This window comes from Gadus macrocephalus, chromosome 1, assembly GCF_031168955.1.
Source record: "Gadus macrocephalus chromosome 1, ASM3116895v1".
NCBI lineage: Eukaryota > Metazoa > Chordata > Actinopteri > Gadiformes > Gadidae > Gadus > Gadus macrocephalus.
The window spans coordinates 21198854-21216738 of NC_082382.1; the positions used below are offsets into that span (position 1 = coordinate 21198854).

General features: G+C 46.4%; 1 protein-coding gene across 2 annotated transcripts in view; it reads left to right on the forward strand.

The window, feature by feature from the left end:
* LOC132458181 (guanine nucleotide-binding protein G(I)/G(S)/G(T) subunit beta-1-like) overlaps positions 1-17463 on the forward strand; it is a 33282-nt gene extending 15819 nt beyond the window's left edge. Inside the window, exons 1-11 of one of the 2 annotated variants that reach the window (XM_060052739.1) lie at positions 1165-1870; positions 4120-4226; positions 5404-5442; positions 5831-5937; positions 8938-9001; positions 10018-10180; positions 11237-11303; positions 11761-11962; positions 12526-12742; positions 14273-14388; positions 15108-17463. In XM_060052739.1, the coding sequence (XP_059908722.1) occupies positions 4170-4226; positions 5404-5442; positions 5831-5937; positions 8938-9001; positions 10018-10180; positions 11237-11303; positions 11761-11962; positions 12526-12742; positions 14273-14379 (1023 nt within the window). In that variant the 5' untranslated portion in view covers positions 1165-1870; positions 4120-4169 and the 3' untranslated portion in view covers positions 14380-14388; positions 15108-17463. Of the gene's footprint in view, positions 1-1164; positions 1871-4119; positions 4227-5403; positions 5443-5830; positions 5938-8937; positions 9002-10017; positions 10181-11236; positions 11304-11760; positions 11963-12525; positions 12743-14272; positions 14389-15107 lie in introns of those variants that run through there. The other variant, XM_060052732.1, reaches the window with a different exon arrangement.
* Positions 17464-17885: the final 422 nt, after the last annotated feature.

Consider the following 17885-nt stretch of genomic DNA (forward strand, 5'->3'; position numbering starts at 1 on the left):
CATGCAAACAACACCCCATGCTGACTCCTGGGAATTCATGTTGCATCACGCCCAAATGTTAATGGCTGAACTATGGCCCACAGTGTGTGTCATCCGCACACAAGACTGGGGCTGGGGTGCGTTCAAGACAAGTATTTGCGGTTGTTTATACATTGCCCCGGTGTACTTGGGGCTCTGGTCTGTGTCGTCAAACACGCCACATCTTCCTGCTGTTGTGTTCTGGTGTACAGGTTTGGTCTCCGCTGAACCCCGCCTAATGCAAAAGTTAATAGTGAGTCCGCACTTTGACTTGGTCGTGTGTGTGTGTGTGTGTGTGTGTGTGTGTGTGTGTGTGTGTGTGTGTGCGTGCGTGTGCGTGTGCGGGGAATCAGATTTCACTTCCCTCTCTCCTTGTCACCGCGTTGTGCTGGAGATGTCGGAGCCGATAGGACTGGCTGGAAAATGTTAAGTCTGCTTCCCTCCTCCGCCCACCTCCTCCTCCTCCTCCTCCTCTTCCTCCCCCAGCTCCTCTCTAAAAATAGCCGACAGAGAGAAAGGGAGGGAGAGCGAGAAAAGGCAGCAGTGTGCTGATGCTCGCTCTATCGTGGCTGCTGGCAGCGGCTGCAGCACTCGCACAACCAGCACAGGAATAAATGGGCCCTTTGAATCACACCTCTGCCATCTTCACAAAGCTCTGCCCCTTGAGAGGCACATTTCTCCACATTCATATATATATATATATATATATATATATATATATATATATATATATTTGTATATCGCCACCCTTGCCGATAAAGAAGAATACAACCGAAATTGCAGGCAACCTCTGAATTCTGGTCATAATCCAGTGCGCTCTCTGTAATCATTAAGTTGTTTTGGGCCGAGGAATTTCGTCTTTTCACAGACCTGGGTTCCTTCCCCTTTTCCTCTTTAAGGGCACAAAGGCCACAGGCACACGCACAAACAACAATGAGTAAGAACCATTCCGCTATTAATATATAACTAAACCGGATGGTCAGATTGGGACTAAATAAAGGGCAGCTAAGTGTTACACTGTTTCGCCCCCTGGCCAGAGCCCAGCGTTAAACCACTAACACACACGCGCACGCACGCACGCACGCACGCACACGCACACGCACGCTCGGGCTGTGCAGTTAGATAATAATGAAGCATTCCAATTTCTATTTTCTATCTATTTGTCCGATAAAACCTTTATTAAACAGAATGTTGGACGACATTGGTATGCCGGCTTTAATCGAAGACCTTCTCGTTGAAATATAGTATAAAAGATGGAGGTTGCCTTTGTAGCATTTACTCAAAACTATTACCCTTTGATGACCCTTTATACTTCAATGTAAATGTGACCAATAGCTGTGAGGGTTTATAACAAAGTTACTAAACCCTGAATCTACCAGTAAATGTTCAGTGACCAAACCTTGAATCTGCCAGTAAATGTTCAGTGACCAAACCTTGAATCTACCAGTAAACAATCACTGTCCAGCTGTTGGTTTTGCCCTTTTGAACCGGTGGGTTATTTGTTTTGTTTTGAAATGGCACAGGTGTGTACACTGGTGTTTTCCATATAGGTTGTACTGAAAGCTGATCCCTGCCCATAAAGCTTTGGTTGTAAAGGCCACCAGCGGGTCGATTAAACTGGGACTGACACAGCTCGCTCATTACGTAGATTACGTCGACTTTTTTTCTATCAACAAGATTATGGAGGGGGTTAAGACGCATTGCTTGGACGAAGACCTGTTTAGGCTGGTTGGCCAATCAGGTAGACAGACAGGTAGCCAGTGAAACGCTGAGCGCTTGAAGAGCAAGGTCTCCGGTCAGAGGGTCTTGCAGGATATAGGATCTGTATTGAAACCAGGGGAAAGAGAAAGAGGTAAGGCGCCATTGTGCATGCATGTCAGCTGTCGGCAAATTTAAAATCATGGGCTGTAGGACGGTTTTTATCATGTTGATTTGTCTCCCAAAATATTTATTAGGCGTAACTGTGAACAATGAATGCATTGAATCTGATTTGATTGGTGGAATCTGAACATATTTACGAGGTAGAATGTACTTGTTCTAATTAGCTTAAGAAGTGCATGGGATGTTTTGAATTAATTTAAACTCAATGTACCTTGACGATTAATCAACGTATCGGTGGAGGTACAAGTGAACTGGTGAAAGTGTTTGCACTAGTAGATGTAAAAGTACTAGTTAAGCAATAGACTGGTCAGAACGGGTAAACCAGTGAAGGTGTCAGAACAGGTAAACCAGTGAAGGTGTCAGAACAGGTAAACCAGTGAAGGTGTTTAAAAAAGGTCAACCTGTGAAGGTGTCGGAACAGGTAAACCAGTGAAGGTGTTGGCACTAGTGAACCAGTGAAGTTGTTGGCAATAGTGAACCAGTGAAGGTGTTGGCAATAGTGCACCAGCGAAAGTCTTACTAGTGCATCGGCGAAGGTGTTGGTGTTGATACTAGTTCCCCGGCAAGGGGGTGGTACTAGTGAACCGACGAAGGTGGTTGTCCCTGTGAACCAGTGAAGGTGGTGGACACTAAACCAGTGACCGTGTAAGCACCAGTGAACCAGTGAAAGTGCCCGACTGGTGAACCAGTGAAAGGTGTCGGGACTAAGGGCGTCGGGCAGCGGATTGGGGTCAGCTGGAAGGCCGCTGCTTTTAGGATCATCAGCAAGTTTTGTCTTAAACGGATTTGGCTGGAGGAGCTGAATCAACTGTGTCCCAGGATTACCAGGATGACATTGGAGGAGAGTTTTAGAGTCCCCGGGCTAGAGCTCCTGAGAGCTTTACCAGTGGCCGCCCCAACTCATACTATTGAGCTGCAGTCGCACCAGGAACCCTTCCCCGCCGGCGCACCTTACACGGGACTCCCCCTCAAGGTTGGATGGACCCCCCCCCCCCCCCGCCCACACACGCACCTTTTGCCTATTGTGTGAACCTAGCCAGGCCTGGGTTCATTTTGGACAGGTAGAGTCGGGGTACGCCTGCTTTCTAACCTGCTGGATGGATTATACTCGACGCAGTTCCTGTTCAGGAGCGCAAAGGGCTTTTTCAATCGAGACCACCTTGTTCTGCCCCAGTTTTGTTGGGGTAGCAGGGGGGGAAGGCAACATTCAATGTTGTTCTGTTTTTTTCCCGTTTGGGATCTTGGTCTAAACTAAGCTGCCGAGATTGCCTGTTGCTAGGTAACGGTTGGAAGCTGATGCAGACATGGCTTGTATTCGTTCTTCTAGAGTGTTGTGGCTTCCCTGGAGCCCGGTGACTTTGTCAGGGGCTTAGGCGCTAGCATAGGCAACAGGGATGCTATCGGACTGTAGCATTGGCAACAGGGATGCTATCGGACTGTAGCATAGGCAACAGGGATGCTATCGGACTGTAGCATAGGCAACGGGGATGCTATCGGACTGTAGCATAGGCAACGGGGATGCTATCGGACTGTAGCATAGGCAACAGGGATGCTATCGGACTGTAGCATAGGCAACAGGGATGCTATCGAACTGTAGCATAGGCAACAGGGATGCTATCAGACTGTAGCATAAGCAACAGGGATGCTATTGGACTGGAGCATTGGCAACAGGGATGCTATTGGACTGTAGCATTGGCAACAGGGATGCTATCAGACTCGGGCGTAGACATCGCGATGCTAGCAGATCCTTCGAAGGAGAAATAACTGGTTTATCACTTCACCGTGTCTGCTCTATCTCCTAATGGACGAGGTATTCTGCATTTTTGTAAATTTTGACCTTCTCAATCCAAAGACCTAAAAAAAATTTACATTGGCGTCTAGCGTAATACTTTTTCTGATGTCCTGCTAACTGTCTGACTTGCCACACCTTGAGCCCTCTCTTGCTTTTTCTCTCCCTGCTGTGCCTCCACATTGAGCCCTCTCTCTCCCTCTTTCTCCCTTTATCTCTCTCTCTCTCCTGTGTCCCCACATTGAACCCTCTATCTCTCTGTCTCACAGTCTCTGTCTAACCCATCTCAACATCCAGCCCTCTGTCCCCACACTGATCTCTCGCTCTCTCTCTCCTGTGCCCCCACTGATGCCTGTCTCTCTCTCTCTCTGTGTCTCTGTGTGTGTGTGCCCCCACTGATGCCTGTCTCTCTCTTCTGTGCCCCCCTACAGATCAGCTAGAGACCAGGCGGCGGAGCGAAGCACAACCTTAGCAGAGGAAAATGAGCGAAATCGATCAGCTACGCACGGAGGCCGAGCAACTCAAGAACCAGATCAGAGTGAGTCCCAGACCTCCCTGGTCCACACACACACACACACACACACACACACACACACACACACACACACACACACACACACACACACACACACACACACACACACACACACACACACACACACACACACACACACACACACACACACACACACACACACACAGGTGTCCGGCCTGTGGGTTTGGTTGCAGATCAGAGACGAATCCCTGAACTTGTATTTATTTGATTTGTTAATTGTTTTATCTAACCAGGAGTGTAATTAACGGGGAAGATCAAAGCACACATTAACTGTGTGGATAGAGAAAATACAATCACTCAAAAAAGTATGAATATGCTTTGTCAAAGCAGTAAAAATCTAATTGGACTGATCTAGTGGTTTACTCATGGCTGGTCTGTTTGTTAGATAAGGTCATCACTACAACGTGAAAACAAATATTAACTTTCCGTTTGGATTGATCGGTTGTGTCCACGTTGTGTTTCCCTAATCACATTAACCCGGTCTATAATCTCCTTAATATGTATTTCGAAAGTAAGAAAGTAGACATGGGATGTTTAGGTGGCAAAAGTGATGTCATTGTTAAGCCTCTTAATGGGTTACAATAAATAATGTTGAATATTCGTTTGGTTTAACTCTACGTTATCAATTAGATATTGTTGTTGGTTAATGGGATATGTATTGAACATCCCTTGATGGGCGTGGAAATTGTAATTACAGGTGTAAGTAGATTACTTCTTTATTGATATGCATTGGGCATATCAATAAAGTTGGTGTGTCTTTGACTCAGTTTTAAGCCCAACTAGCTTCAGTTGTATAAACTAGCTTTGCTGTAACACAATTTTGTTTGAGACAACCTTGAGTTCTATCTAACAGACAGCTTATATAATTAGGATGTAATCTGCTTGGAGAGGTGCTGGCCTCCAGCTTGACATGAACGTTATGCTACGCTAGCAGGCTAACTAGCTGAGCTCCTGGGTTAGCTTGGTTCAGTAAAACCCTTTTCTCTCGATCCACATTATTTCAGTCAAAAGGGCACACTTGGTTGCCACAGTCGTTCCTGCACACTCATCAGTCTGCAGAGTGATTCGCCAGACACCGTGCCTCGAGTGCCCGGTGGAACTAGACTGTGACATGTGAGTGTGATCTGTGAGTGACCCGACTGTGTTGCTGTTCTCCTAGGATGCCAGAAAAGCATGTGCAGACGCGACCCTCTCTCAGGTGAGTGATCTAACCGTACCTCCCTACAACACATTCATTTTAATTGTACCGTCTTCAATTAGAAAGTAAATGCCGTTGGCGTACGTTGTGTTTGGTACAGTGTTGCTAAATCCATGGTTTAACATCATTTTACTTTATATTAATACATTCAACCCAGTCATTTTGCAGGCACTTTTACCTCAAACGACTGACGGTGAATTTGAGAACCTGGGTTGCCAAACCCCAGACCCTTTAACAATGTCCTGACCCGTCCCCTTTGAGCTTGACTGCCTTAGAACCGGAGCATTGTAGGCAGGACCCAACAGTGTCCTCAGCCTCCAAGTTGCCAGATGTACGTACTACGCGCCCGTCAATGTTTTTACGTGGGTGTGGTTCTTCCCGTCTCCAGATCACAGCTAACATCGAACCCGTTGGCCGAATTCAGATGCGCACTCGGCGGACACTCAGGGGGCATCTGGCTAAGATCTACGCCATGCACTGGGGCACTGACTCCAGGTAATCACATCCACACGCATTCAGTCCGTTTGCTGAATAATTCAATCAGGGCCTCCCCTGCCTCCCTTCCTCCCTTCCTCCCCCCCTCTTCACCCACATCCAGGAAATGGATGTAAATGGTTGCCAGCTCCGTCTTTGTGATGGACTGCATCTCCGCCCAGAGGAACCATTCACACAAAAAGAGCAAAAAGCCTTTTCACTTGGCGCCCGCATGCCCTTTCCGTAGGAAAGATGTTGTTTTTGTGTTGTTGTTTTTCTTTGTGTGTGTGTGTGTGTGTGTGTGTGTGTGTGCGTGTGCGAGTGTGTTTATGTGTACGGTGGTTCTCACTGTTTGTGTGCATGAGGGGTGGCAAATGAGGGCAGAGAAAATACTCAAAATGGTGTCGTCTGGAGCCGTGTGCCGAGCGTGTGCGGACAAAGAACACCATTTTTTTTTTTCTTCTTAACTCGCTCCTATGCGTGTCTCTCTATTTCTGTGTTTGTGTGTGCGTCTCTTGCTCTACGTGTGTGTGTGTGTGTGTGTGTGTGTGTGTGTGTGTGTGTGTGTGTGTGTGTGTGTGTGTGTGTGTGTGTGTGTGTGTGTGTGTGTGTGTGTGTGTGTGTGTGTGTGTGTCTCGTCTTCACTGAGCACCGTCCCAGGAGAAACACGCACGTTCGCGCACGTACACCCACCCACACACACACACACACACACACACACACACACACACACACACACACACACACACACACACACACACACACACACACACACACACACCTCTCACAGCAACAAGCTAATTACTCCAGCGCAGGTGTGTTCCATTCCGTGGGGATGCCATCGCACTAACGCCCAAACCCAACCAAACTGCTTTGTCGACTCACTAACCAACCTACCAAGTCTTGTCTACTAAGTCTTAAAACCCAGCTGCTCTGCCCTCTAATCCCTCAAAAACCAGACAGACAAACAAACACTAGCCTCGACATTTTACTTTGAAGCCTTTAAAGAATTGAGTCCTGTTTCCCTATTTAATTACGTTTAACTGCCATTGTTGAGCGATGTATTCTACAGTTTTCTCCGCTCTAAATGGTATATCCAGGCTCTGTCTGTCTATGGGCCACTGCGCCCACTGAATGACTGACAGTCAAGTTTGGGAACCAAAACACTCCTAAACTGCACCAACAGTTTGTAGTGTTACGGTGTTGCCAGGGGCCACGCCCCTAAAAGCACAGGATTAAGTCTGCTCCAGATAGTTAATCTGGCCGCTTGTCTTACTTCATCCCCTGATGGATACATACATCTATTATTTGATTGGGTTTTGTCTTGTGAAGCCCGGATAAAATGAAAAGTAAAGAAGTAATGGGCAAGTAATCGGTTCAGTTTGTTAAAAAAAAAAAATCTGTGGTAGTGTACCAAGAGGAGGGAGTTGTAGTTGAGTCCTCTCGGGCTATATTGCAGTTGGAAGGTCAGTTAATGCATTGCAGTCTCTCATCTTACTCCGGTGGAGCTCGGCCACTTGGGGTGGATGGTTCGAATCCAGCCCCAGATTTGTTCCCTTTCGACGTTGCTTTGTTTTTGCTTACTTTGCTTTCTGCTCCCTACGAAATTGTTGATGCAACTACAATTGTGCTGAGTAGAAACTGGGTGGATTCCCAAATGGAAACAAGTGATATCTCTGAATATGCAGTATTACCGAGTTGTTTTAGAACCTCACAAAGACCATGATACTTCAATACTAGCCCCGCCGCTAGCACTGCTCCTAGCTCAAGCGCTAGCTCTACTCCTAGCTCCACCGCTATCTCTACTCCTAGCTCCACCGCTATCTCTGCTCCTAGCTCCACCGCTAGCTCTACTCCTAGCTCCACCGCTAGCTCTACTCCTAGCTCCACCGCTAGCTCTACTCTTAGCTCAACCGCTATCTCTTCTCCTAGCTCCACCGCTAGCTCTACTCCTAGCTCCACCGCTAGCTCTACTCCTAGCTCCACCACTAGCTCCACTCCTAGCTCCACCGCTAGCTCTGCTCCTAGCTCCACCGCTAGCTCTACTCCTAGCTCCACCGCTAGCTCTTCTCCTAGCTCCACCGCTAGCTCTTCTCCTAGCTCCACCGCTATCTCTACTCCTAGCTCCACCACTAGCTCCACTCCTAGCTCCAGCGCCAACTCTACTCCTAGCTCCAGCACTAGCTCCCTCTATGCGCGGCCTCTTTAGTCCTGGCGCCGCTGGCCTCATCTGCGGCGCGTCTGCCTCACAGGTAGTTAAGACGCTGGCGGTCCCAGCAGGCCGGGCCGTCGTGATCCGCAGAGTCCCGGCGCGTACGCTCCCGTTCCCTCTACTCTGGGCTTCGGGGAGCTCATCACTGTGGTTACTTCTTGTTGGACCTAATCAGATAACACGCGGCGGCCCCCCCGGGAAGCCGCGCCGCGCCGTCCACAACACCGCAACAACACACCCGCCTCCTCCGGGCGACGCCATTGGCCAGCCGCTCGGGGCGCCTGCTGCACGACTGAGCTTCACTATAACAGTTTCCATTTTGTATTATTTGCAATGTAGAAGAGCCAAGAGCACGGTGTTAACAGCTAGGAGTACTCTGTGCTCCGCACACGACCTGAAATCATAACTAGTGCCCCGTACGATCACAAGCACGATCCTGTTATATCAGTAGATGTATCGGTATAATCAACCTACATTTTATTTTGAAATGGTAATTTTTTTTGCATTTAATGAAACATACATTTTTAATTTTGAAGATGATTGCCAAGTATTTTTGGGTGTTGATATATCAATGTCCATTCCTACCTTGGTCCACAAACGTGTCCCAGCACTTCATACTCTATTTTTCTGTATCGCGAAGAAGACTTGATTTGTGTTTTGACCGGACATTCCTTTGTTTTCATGAAAGGGCTCTCGGGGTTTAATGTTCCGGCGGGGCCCTGATCGACTGGCCGTTATCATCATGGGGTTTGGCTCCTATAATGCACCGTGTTCCCTGATCTTTATTTATTTGTTTTTCTTTCCACCAGGCTTTTAGTCAGCGCCTCTCAGGATGGAAAGCTCATCATCTGGGACAGCTACACCACGAACAAGGTAGGGCCAGGCCGCACTCTGAGGAGCCTAGCAAACCCCTAATGACTATATGGAATCAAAATGGATGCTGGCTCTCGTATTATTGTTCATGTGCAACACAACAAGGCACGGCCCCATGAAAAACAACCCATCTCAAACACCCTTCTGCTTTGTTTGCTTAGTTTACAAATAAGATTGCACACGCGCTTCTTTAGTATTGTTTGTTCATCAATGCCCGAGTGAGCACACGGGCACAACGGGTCCAACCAATGGCTACGCAGTTAAGGCCTGATATACTTATATACTAGCATATACTGGTACGCAGTATTCAGGCAGCACTTTACTTAATCAAATCCTGTTTGATCAAATTACATTCCTCCTACGTCTCGTCCCGGCATAATATCCTCCTCTGACGCGGAAAGAAAAATAACTATCATTTCTATTTCCTGGTAGTGGGATGTCATGGCGTCAGGGAGCCTGACACCCCTGAGCTGAGCCCCTGGATCGTGTCCTCATTAACGTATCAACTGGACGACGAGGGATGACTTTCCTTTTTTAATTCCATCTCTCGATATATTTTATGACCGGCTCCTTGTGCCTGTGTGGACGGGGTCAGCGAGCACACGAAGCAGGTGGACAGAGGGAGGGAACCTCTCTCTCCTCCCGCTGACCCGCCTGTATAGCACACGACTTCGGGGTTCAATCGTACCTCGGTCGCTAAAAGGCGCATTGCCATCATTGAATTTTGTATTTAACCTTTATTTATACAGACAAACCGTTAGAGAAACCGTTTTACATTTACGGTATTTAGCAGACGCTTTTATCCAGGAGCAGTTAGGGTTAAGTGTTTTGCTCAGGGACACATCAACAATCAGGAGGAGCTGGGGATTGAACTATCAACCTTTCGGTTAAAAGACAACTGCTCTACCTCCTGAGCTAAAACTGACCCAGAGGAAAATCATGTGGTCCTGGTTCAATCTCTCGTCGCGGCGAGGTCCGACTGATGTTCTGTGGTCCTCCCCCGGTGTGTCCGCTAGGTCCACGCCATCCCCCTGCGCTCCTCCTGGGTGATGACCTGCGCCTACGCCCCCTCTGGGAACTATGTCGCCTGCGGAGGCCTGGACAACATCTGCTCCATCTACAACCTGAAGACCCGCGAGGGCAACGTCCGCGTGAGCCGCGAGCTGGCCGGACACACAGGTAGGCCGCCGCGCGCCCGTCCTAAAGCCCTGTGCTCGCTGAATGAGGGGTGAATTAAAGTTGAGGGTACTTTCTCCTTTTTTTAAGGCCTTTTTAGGGCAGAATTAACATTACATTTCAACATTGTGATGGAAGCGGTCTGTAAAAAAAAAATAAAAAAAAATATGTTGATATAAAAAAATCTATTTCTCGATATATATATATATATCGTCATATCGCCCATCCCTAGTTTCTTTATTTGTGATGTACAATTGTACATTTGAAAGTTTCTGCATTGATGATGTGTGGGCTGTTATATTTATTATAGGTAAATTCCATGTAGAATGGCAATGTGTTATTTTCTATGAAGGGAATCAAGTCCTGTATCGAATGGGATCTCAATTTACCCTACATAGAATTTGATGACGTTAATTTTTGCATAGAAGTTGATCCAAGTCACCGAATGTGATCTAGTTACTATATAAAATGTCTTTGGAAAAAGCAGAACTTCGGCTAACATTGTGGCGCGTATCAGGTCCACTACTACTCTTACCACTATTACTACTACTACATAAACATATCCATCACAACCCAACACCAGGCCCCCCCCAAAGCGTGTAACTTATGTAGTGAGGGGCCGTCTTATTAGATTCTTAGCAGAAAGATGTCTGTTAGCTTAGTGCTAACCATACTGCTAAGCTCTCAGGGCAGGGAGCACTCAGCCATTGAATGTCACATGATGCAGGAAGTGTGTCAGCATTTTAGCTTCTGTTGTTCTCTTGGTTTAGGAAGATCTGTGTGGGAGGGGTGGGTGGGTGGGGGTCAACTCTGAGCGTGTGGGAGAGAGACTGACTAGTCCCTTCTGTTTCTGGTGAGGAGGTAGTCGGATCACATGCTCGGTCCAACTGCCTCATACACCCCCCCCCACCACCACCACCACCACCACCCCTGACTGAATACCCCTGTAGGGCCAGCACTCTGGAGAGAAGCCCTACACCGTGCTCCTGATATAAGGGTTTCTGCCGTAGTTTGCTGTTTGTCTTTTTAACCGTTTCTTGCCTCTCTACTTCCTGTCAGGGTACCTGTCCTGCTGTCGTTTCCTGGATGACAACGGGATCGTCACCAGTTCTGGAGACACCACCTGGTGAGTATGGGTACTGCAGGCAAGTGGGCTGGCTCTGTAGACAACACCCAACGCTTGGCTCCTATTCTCCCTGACGTCCCACTGCAAGAAGCATTTTGAGGCTGAACGGTTACACGGAGAGTACATATCATCGGCCGATATGAATGTAAAATGGCATATCCTTATAGGAAGAGGTGCTCTACAAGTTTGTCTGACTATCCATGTGTAGGGTTAATAATGCTATTCTCAACCAGTCCATATGAACACTTTGTCTGCGCCCATTGGTTTATTTTCCTGGTCCCAGTAAAAAAAAAATCGCTATGGATAAATGCGTTTACAAAAATGCCATAAAAAATAAATAAATAATGCATTTACATTCCTAACGGTATGTACTGAAGCTGGAGTAAATAACCGATTAATCAGCTGCCATAGCCACCACTCACCGCCCCGCCCCCCTCCCGGCTCCCCCCCTCCCCAGCGCCCTGTGGGACATTGAGACCGGCCAGCAGACGACCACCTTCGCCGGGCACACCGGCGACGTGATGAGCCTGTCCCTGGCGCCCGACACCCGGCTGTTTGTGTCCGGGGCGTGCGACGCGTCCGCCAAGCTGTGGGACGTCAGAGAAGGAATGTGCAGACAGACCTTCACTGGCCACGAGTCGGACATCAACGCCATCTGTGTAAGGCAGCGCCTCCTCCTTCGTTGGGGCGGAGGATTGGAGACTTTAATAGTTTAGGAGTTTGTCCTTGTTAAGCGTTCTGAGTATATCCCCGTTTAAGTATGACTGTCGTAGATGCGTAGATACGACTGAAAACTTTCAGTAATTTGACTTTGTTAAATTCGATTTTACATGTGGATTGAAATCGTAGAAAAAGACTTGAGTAGTAGACCCTAGAGCATTAATTCAAGTCATATAAACGTGTAAACGTGAATTGAACCAAGGACTTTCATAGCTCAGCAACGAAGTCAATTTCATTTGTCATTTAAATATGGATTGACATCAAAGGTAGTACATGTCAATAGTTTAATAGTTTGATGGCAATGCTCCTTTTATTTCCTTAACTTCAAAAACGTATTGATATTACGTTTAATCCCACCAGGATTGAATCATTAATGCCGTCAGTGGTAGCCTTAGATCGGGCTCCTTGACCGGTGTTTTCACCTAGCCCAAGTCAAAATGTGGCCATCTGTGTTTGAACGCCAAAGCCTCACTGACCCCCGTCTCTCCCCCCCACAATGCAGTTCTTCCCCAACGGCAACGCCTTCGCCACGGGCTCTGACGACGCCACCTGCCGGCTGTTCGACCTGCGCGCCGACCAGGAGCTGATGGTGTACTCCCACGACAACATCATCTGCGGCATCACCTCCGTGGCGTTCTCCAAGAGCGGCCGCCTGCTGCTCGCCGGCTACGACGACTTCAACTGCAACGTGTGGGACACCCTCAAGGCCGACCGCGCAGGTACGCACCTAGCTCACTCTCTCTCTCACTCACTCACTCACTCACTCACGGGCGCTTCGTCACTCACTCTCTGTCACGCTCGCTCGCTCACCCACTCACTCATGGGCGCTTTGTCACTCACTCACTCACTCACTCACTCACTCGATCTCTCAGTCACGCTCGCTCACTCACTCATCCACATACTCACTCACTCACTCCCTCAGTCACGCTCGCTCGCTCACTCACTCACCCACATACTCACTCACTCACTCTCTCAGTCACGCTCGCTCACTCACTCATCCACCCACTCACTCACTCACGGGCGCTCGCACGCACGTATGCACTCACTCGATCACACACTCACCCACTCATTTATCGGCGCTCGCTCACACACAGCAGGGGACGGGGTGGTGGTGAATGGGCGGAGGGGGTAGGGGTCGGACAAAAAACGGGAGACACGGCCGTCACCTCACCGTTTGCATCCGCATCGAGAACGTATCTCAGCGTTTGAACCCGGGTGGGGCTGAGTTGGTGTGTCCTGCATGTGGCTTCCCCCCCGCACCACTAAAAACATGCAAGTTAAGACTCCTGCCCTTGCCCGCCGTCGGGAGTCCCAGGGAGTTCCCAGGCGCCGCCCTGTGCCAGCCCGCTTCTCCTTAGCCAGTGAACTGAAGGGACTGCTGTTCTGCCTTCAGTACCACCTGCCCCCATCAGCCACTCCTCTGCATCCCACCCAGACAGAGGAAGACGCCCCACTGAGCATGAATTACTTGGGGAGATATTGATGGTACATGGTTGTTCGGCTTAAACAAGTGCCACATGCTCACACACAGTTGACGAGATTCTAAGCATGATTCAGGGTATATTTCCAGCAGAGCTAATGAGGTAATGTGTAGTGAGCTCATGGGTTGTTTTCGTGCGTACCAAGGCCACTCAGCCGGGAAAAATAAAAGGACAACTCAATGGGGCGGGGCTCCTCTTTGAGTCCTATCCACTTCCTCGAAGCCCTACCAGAAGCGGTGGAGCATTCAGGACCTGCTTTTGTAACGGATACAGGTCTGGGATACAGGTCTGGGATTTGCGCATCGTCGTCTTTGTTGCGAAATAATTACATTTGGGCAACGCTTATCGATGATGTTTGGAATAATCAGCGCAGGGCCCATTTCACATCTCACCCGGCTACATCCCTAGAGCACTCGCATAATATTACGTTGAAACATAACATTAAGTGTAAAACGGACAATCCCTCGTAATATTCTAACAAGGCCATGTGTATACATGGGGCCGGATTTGTTGGCAGTCTTTCTGAGAATCCATTTTTCCAATCCATTTTGTCTCCCCCTTCCTCTCTCTCTCTCTCTCTCTCTCTCTCTCTCTCTCTCTCTCTCTCTCTCTCTCTCTCTCTCTCTCTCTCTCTCTCTCTCTCTCTCTCTCTCTCTCTCTCTCTCTCTCTCTCTCTCTCTCTCTCTCTCTCTCTCTCTCTCTCTCTCTCTCTCTCTCTCTCTCTCTCTCTCTCTCTCTCTCTCTCTCTCTCTCTCTCTCTTCCTCCAGGCGTGTTGGCTGGCCATGACAACCGCGTCAGCTGCTTGGGAGTGACCGACGACGGGATGGCCGTGGCAACGGGCTCCTGGGACAGCTTCCTCAAGATCTGGAACTAGAGCGAAGAGGTCAGTGTCTCTAGAGGGCAGAGGTCAGTGTCTCTAGAGGGCAGAGGTCAGTGTCTCTAGAGGGAAGTGGGTCTGGAACTAAAGGGTCCTCTCTTTCTCTATCGGTCTTTCTATCCCTCTTCCTTCTCCCACTTTCTCTTTTTTCCTCCCTTCCATCTTTGTCTCACTCTGTGTTTTGCTACCTACCTTATTCCCTTTTGCTTTCGTTCTTACTCCTATAATGCAGCCTCTCACTCAGACTCGCTCCCTCTTTTGCCCCCACCTTTTAGCTTGGATGCAGTCTCTTATCTATCCCCCCCCCCCCCCCCCCCCCTCTATTATTCCCTCTCTCCTACTTGAGTGCTTTATGAGAGTTTCTTACTAATGACGCAAACAAATGGAGCCAGGCCCTAGATTATTATGCCACCTGGTGGTGAACTGAGTGTACATCAGGACATAGCCCTGCGACGCAAGCAGTCAAATGACGATAGTAACTCATCACTTTTGAATGATCATTACATCCAGAGCATTTCACAAAAAAACGTATCCAAGTCATTAATGTGTAATTCTTGTCGCTTTGATGTCCACAAATGACGAGTCGATTTCAAAATGAAGCGGACAACACAAAGTGCAAATAGTGAAAAAGTGTGAAATCTTAGTGGAGATGAGTTTTTTTCAGGTGAGGTTTCGATTCCCGTTGGTCCCAGCGCAGTTCATTAATCTCTCCTCTCTTGTTTCAGATGGCCTCCGGACGACGACGGCTGAGCGGAAGACCATTCCAACATTACAACGTTAGATTTTATTGCATATCCAATCTTCTCAAAAAAATACCACAATACTGACTCCAGCCCCTTCCCTCCCCTGCCTTCCCCCCCCTGCCCTCCTTCCCACACCACCTCGAAAAAGAAAATTACCAAGGGCAACATTTATTTCTCTCCTTCTTCATTTAAAAGAGCACAATTATTCTATCACTCACTCAGCTTAAAAAAAAAAAAGAAGAAAAAAAAGATAAGAATTTAAACGTCTAGGATTTGAATTGTGTGACGGAGAGGAAGACGAGATACTGTACTCCTCCCTAAAACAGTCTGGCATTGTAGTAAATGATCTAAAACACACACGCCCCCCCCCCCCTCCCCCCGTCACCATCACCCCGTCACCCTCACCTCCCCCACCCATGCAAGTGTGTTCTACTTCCTCAGCACACGGCTTTGGTGTGACGTCATCACACGCCAGTTATCTTAACTCGTAACAGCTTTTTGACGGTGTCTGTTTTATTTTATTTTTGTTTGAAAGAAATTTGGTTCGATTTTTTCTTTCCTTTTTTTCGGTTTCGAAAATGTAGTCAAGGCGCTATTTCGGTGAATGTCGAAATGGAGGATAGTGAGGATAAAAAAAAAAAGCTTTGTTCTATCTCCTAGTCTTGAGACATTTTTAGAGAACTTTGTTTGTAGATTGACAAAATAACAACCCAACACACACAGACACACACAGACACACAGGAAAACATGCGAACTATCGTGACATTTTTTAAGTCAAGCTTCATCACAGTGCAGGAGGCCAGGCTGAGCTTAACATTAGGGGCTTCTAGGGGTCTGGCTGGTCTGCTTATTGAATCCCACAGTACGTTTGACTCCTAATATCTATTTTTTTTTTTCTTCCCCCACATCTAGCTCTCTTTCTTTGCACAAAATCTAAACTTTACATATATGGAAGAAGAAATGTTTCGAGGTAACTAACAAAGCACATGCTATTATGATATTGAATGCTCGTTTTTTTTCCGAACGAAAAACTACAACAAAAAACAACAACATTTTAACCATTCTCACCTTTTTTTGTCTGGCGAAAATGTAGAATAACGAAATGAAGATTAACCCATCTGTTTATATATATATTTCTTGCAAATTTTTTTTTTTTACTCTCCATATCCCTATTGTGTGTTGACTGTGGTTGGGAACGATGATACCTTATCGGTTTTGGTTTATCCTCTTTTTTTTTTCGTTGAGTTTTTTTTTTCTTCCACTGTCGGGTAAGGAGAACCTCCACTATGGCCCGGGGTCCATTCCGAGGCGTTCTGTTTCAACAGACGCCCATTCCGTGCTTGGAAATGCAGTTACTACTCTGTGAATGACATGTTGTATAAATCAATGTTTGAAAATAATGATACTGAAACTTTTTAAGTTAAAAATGGAAAAAAAAAAGATTTTGGTTGTCTGCCAAGGGTGGGTTAACTCTTAGAATCGCATGCTGTAGAATTGCTTAAAAAAAAAAAAAGCTGCATATGGAATTAAGTCCTTTGATGTTTTTCTTTAAGAAAATAACCTGTTGGATATATCATCATTACAATGATATTTAAACCGGGTTTATTAATATTGTTTGTTCTTTGCTACTCTGTGCATACATGATTCAATTAAAATGTCAAAGCTATGCACTCGAGAAGCAAACGCCGCTACAAAAATGGCTACTTGGTCCATATTTGGGAAGGATTCAGAAATTAAGAAGAAAAAAAAACACGATTTATGTTAAAACCTTTTTTTGAAATGCATCCGCGTGCGTGCGAGCACACCGTAGACATGAGCATACACAAACTGAAATGGAACAAACACAAATTTTCATTCCTTCTGTAGCAAAACAAAAAAAAATCCACTTACGAAGAAAGAAGCATTTTATAACAAACAGGTTTTTTTTCTGTCCTTTAATAATAAAAAAAATGAGAAATGAACTTGCAGCATCTGAACGGCCGAATGATCCGTTCTCTCCCTTCATGTAAACAGGCGCTCATTATTTAGCAGTAGTGGCATTTTTTTCACTTTTTTTTTTCTCTGCGACATTCTGTACAAAAAAAATGTGCTGTAATTGTGCGTTTAGGCCTGGAGTTGGCAAAAAATAAAATAAAAAAATATTAAAAATTAATTAAATTCCCTTTCCTTTCTCTTTCTCCATGAAATGACTGTAGAACTCTGCCCCCCTCCACTGTATCCCTTTTCACCTTTTGTATTTAATTTTAAAGTCAGTGTACAACGGAAAAGCTGGATGCAAGATAGAAACTATATTAAAATGTACTGTTATTTAAGATGTAATAAAAGCAGTTTGAGATGACCTGCTGTGTTGAGTGTCATTCGCTTGAATGGGTACCGCTGAACTTAGATTGTGTTTTTACGATTCCTTTCATGTAATTACAATTAAGTCAAATAAACAATTTCTTATCCACCGTTACAGCAGTCTGAATTATTTAAATCATTTTTATTTGAAATTGTTCACGTAGTAAGTATTTCTTAAAATTTCTATGGGCTTAACTTTTTGTATTTCTGGTAACCTAAATAAGTTAACCTTGTGTTGCCTAAACTATTTTGAGATATGTTTCTGTATTAATATTGTACAACAAGGTATTCCTATGCATGTATCGTGTAAAAGTCAAAAATAAATAATAATAATCGAAACATTGCCAAGAAATCGAGAGAATAAAAAACAGGAAATATATTTGCAATGTTACGAATCTAAAACTAGATTAATTAACTCTA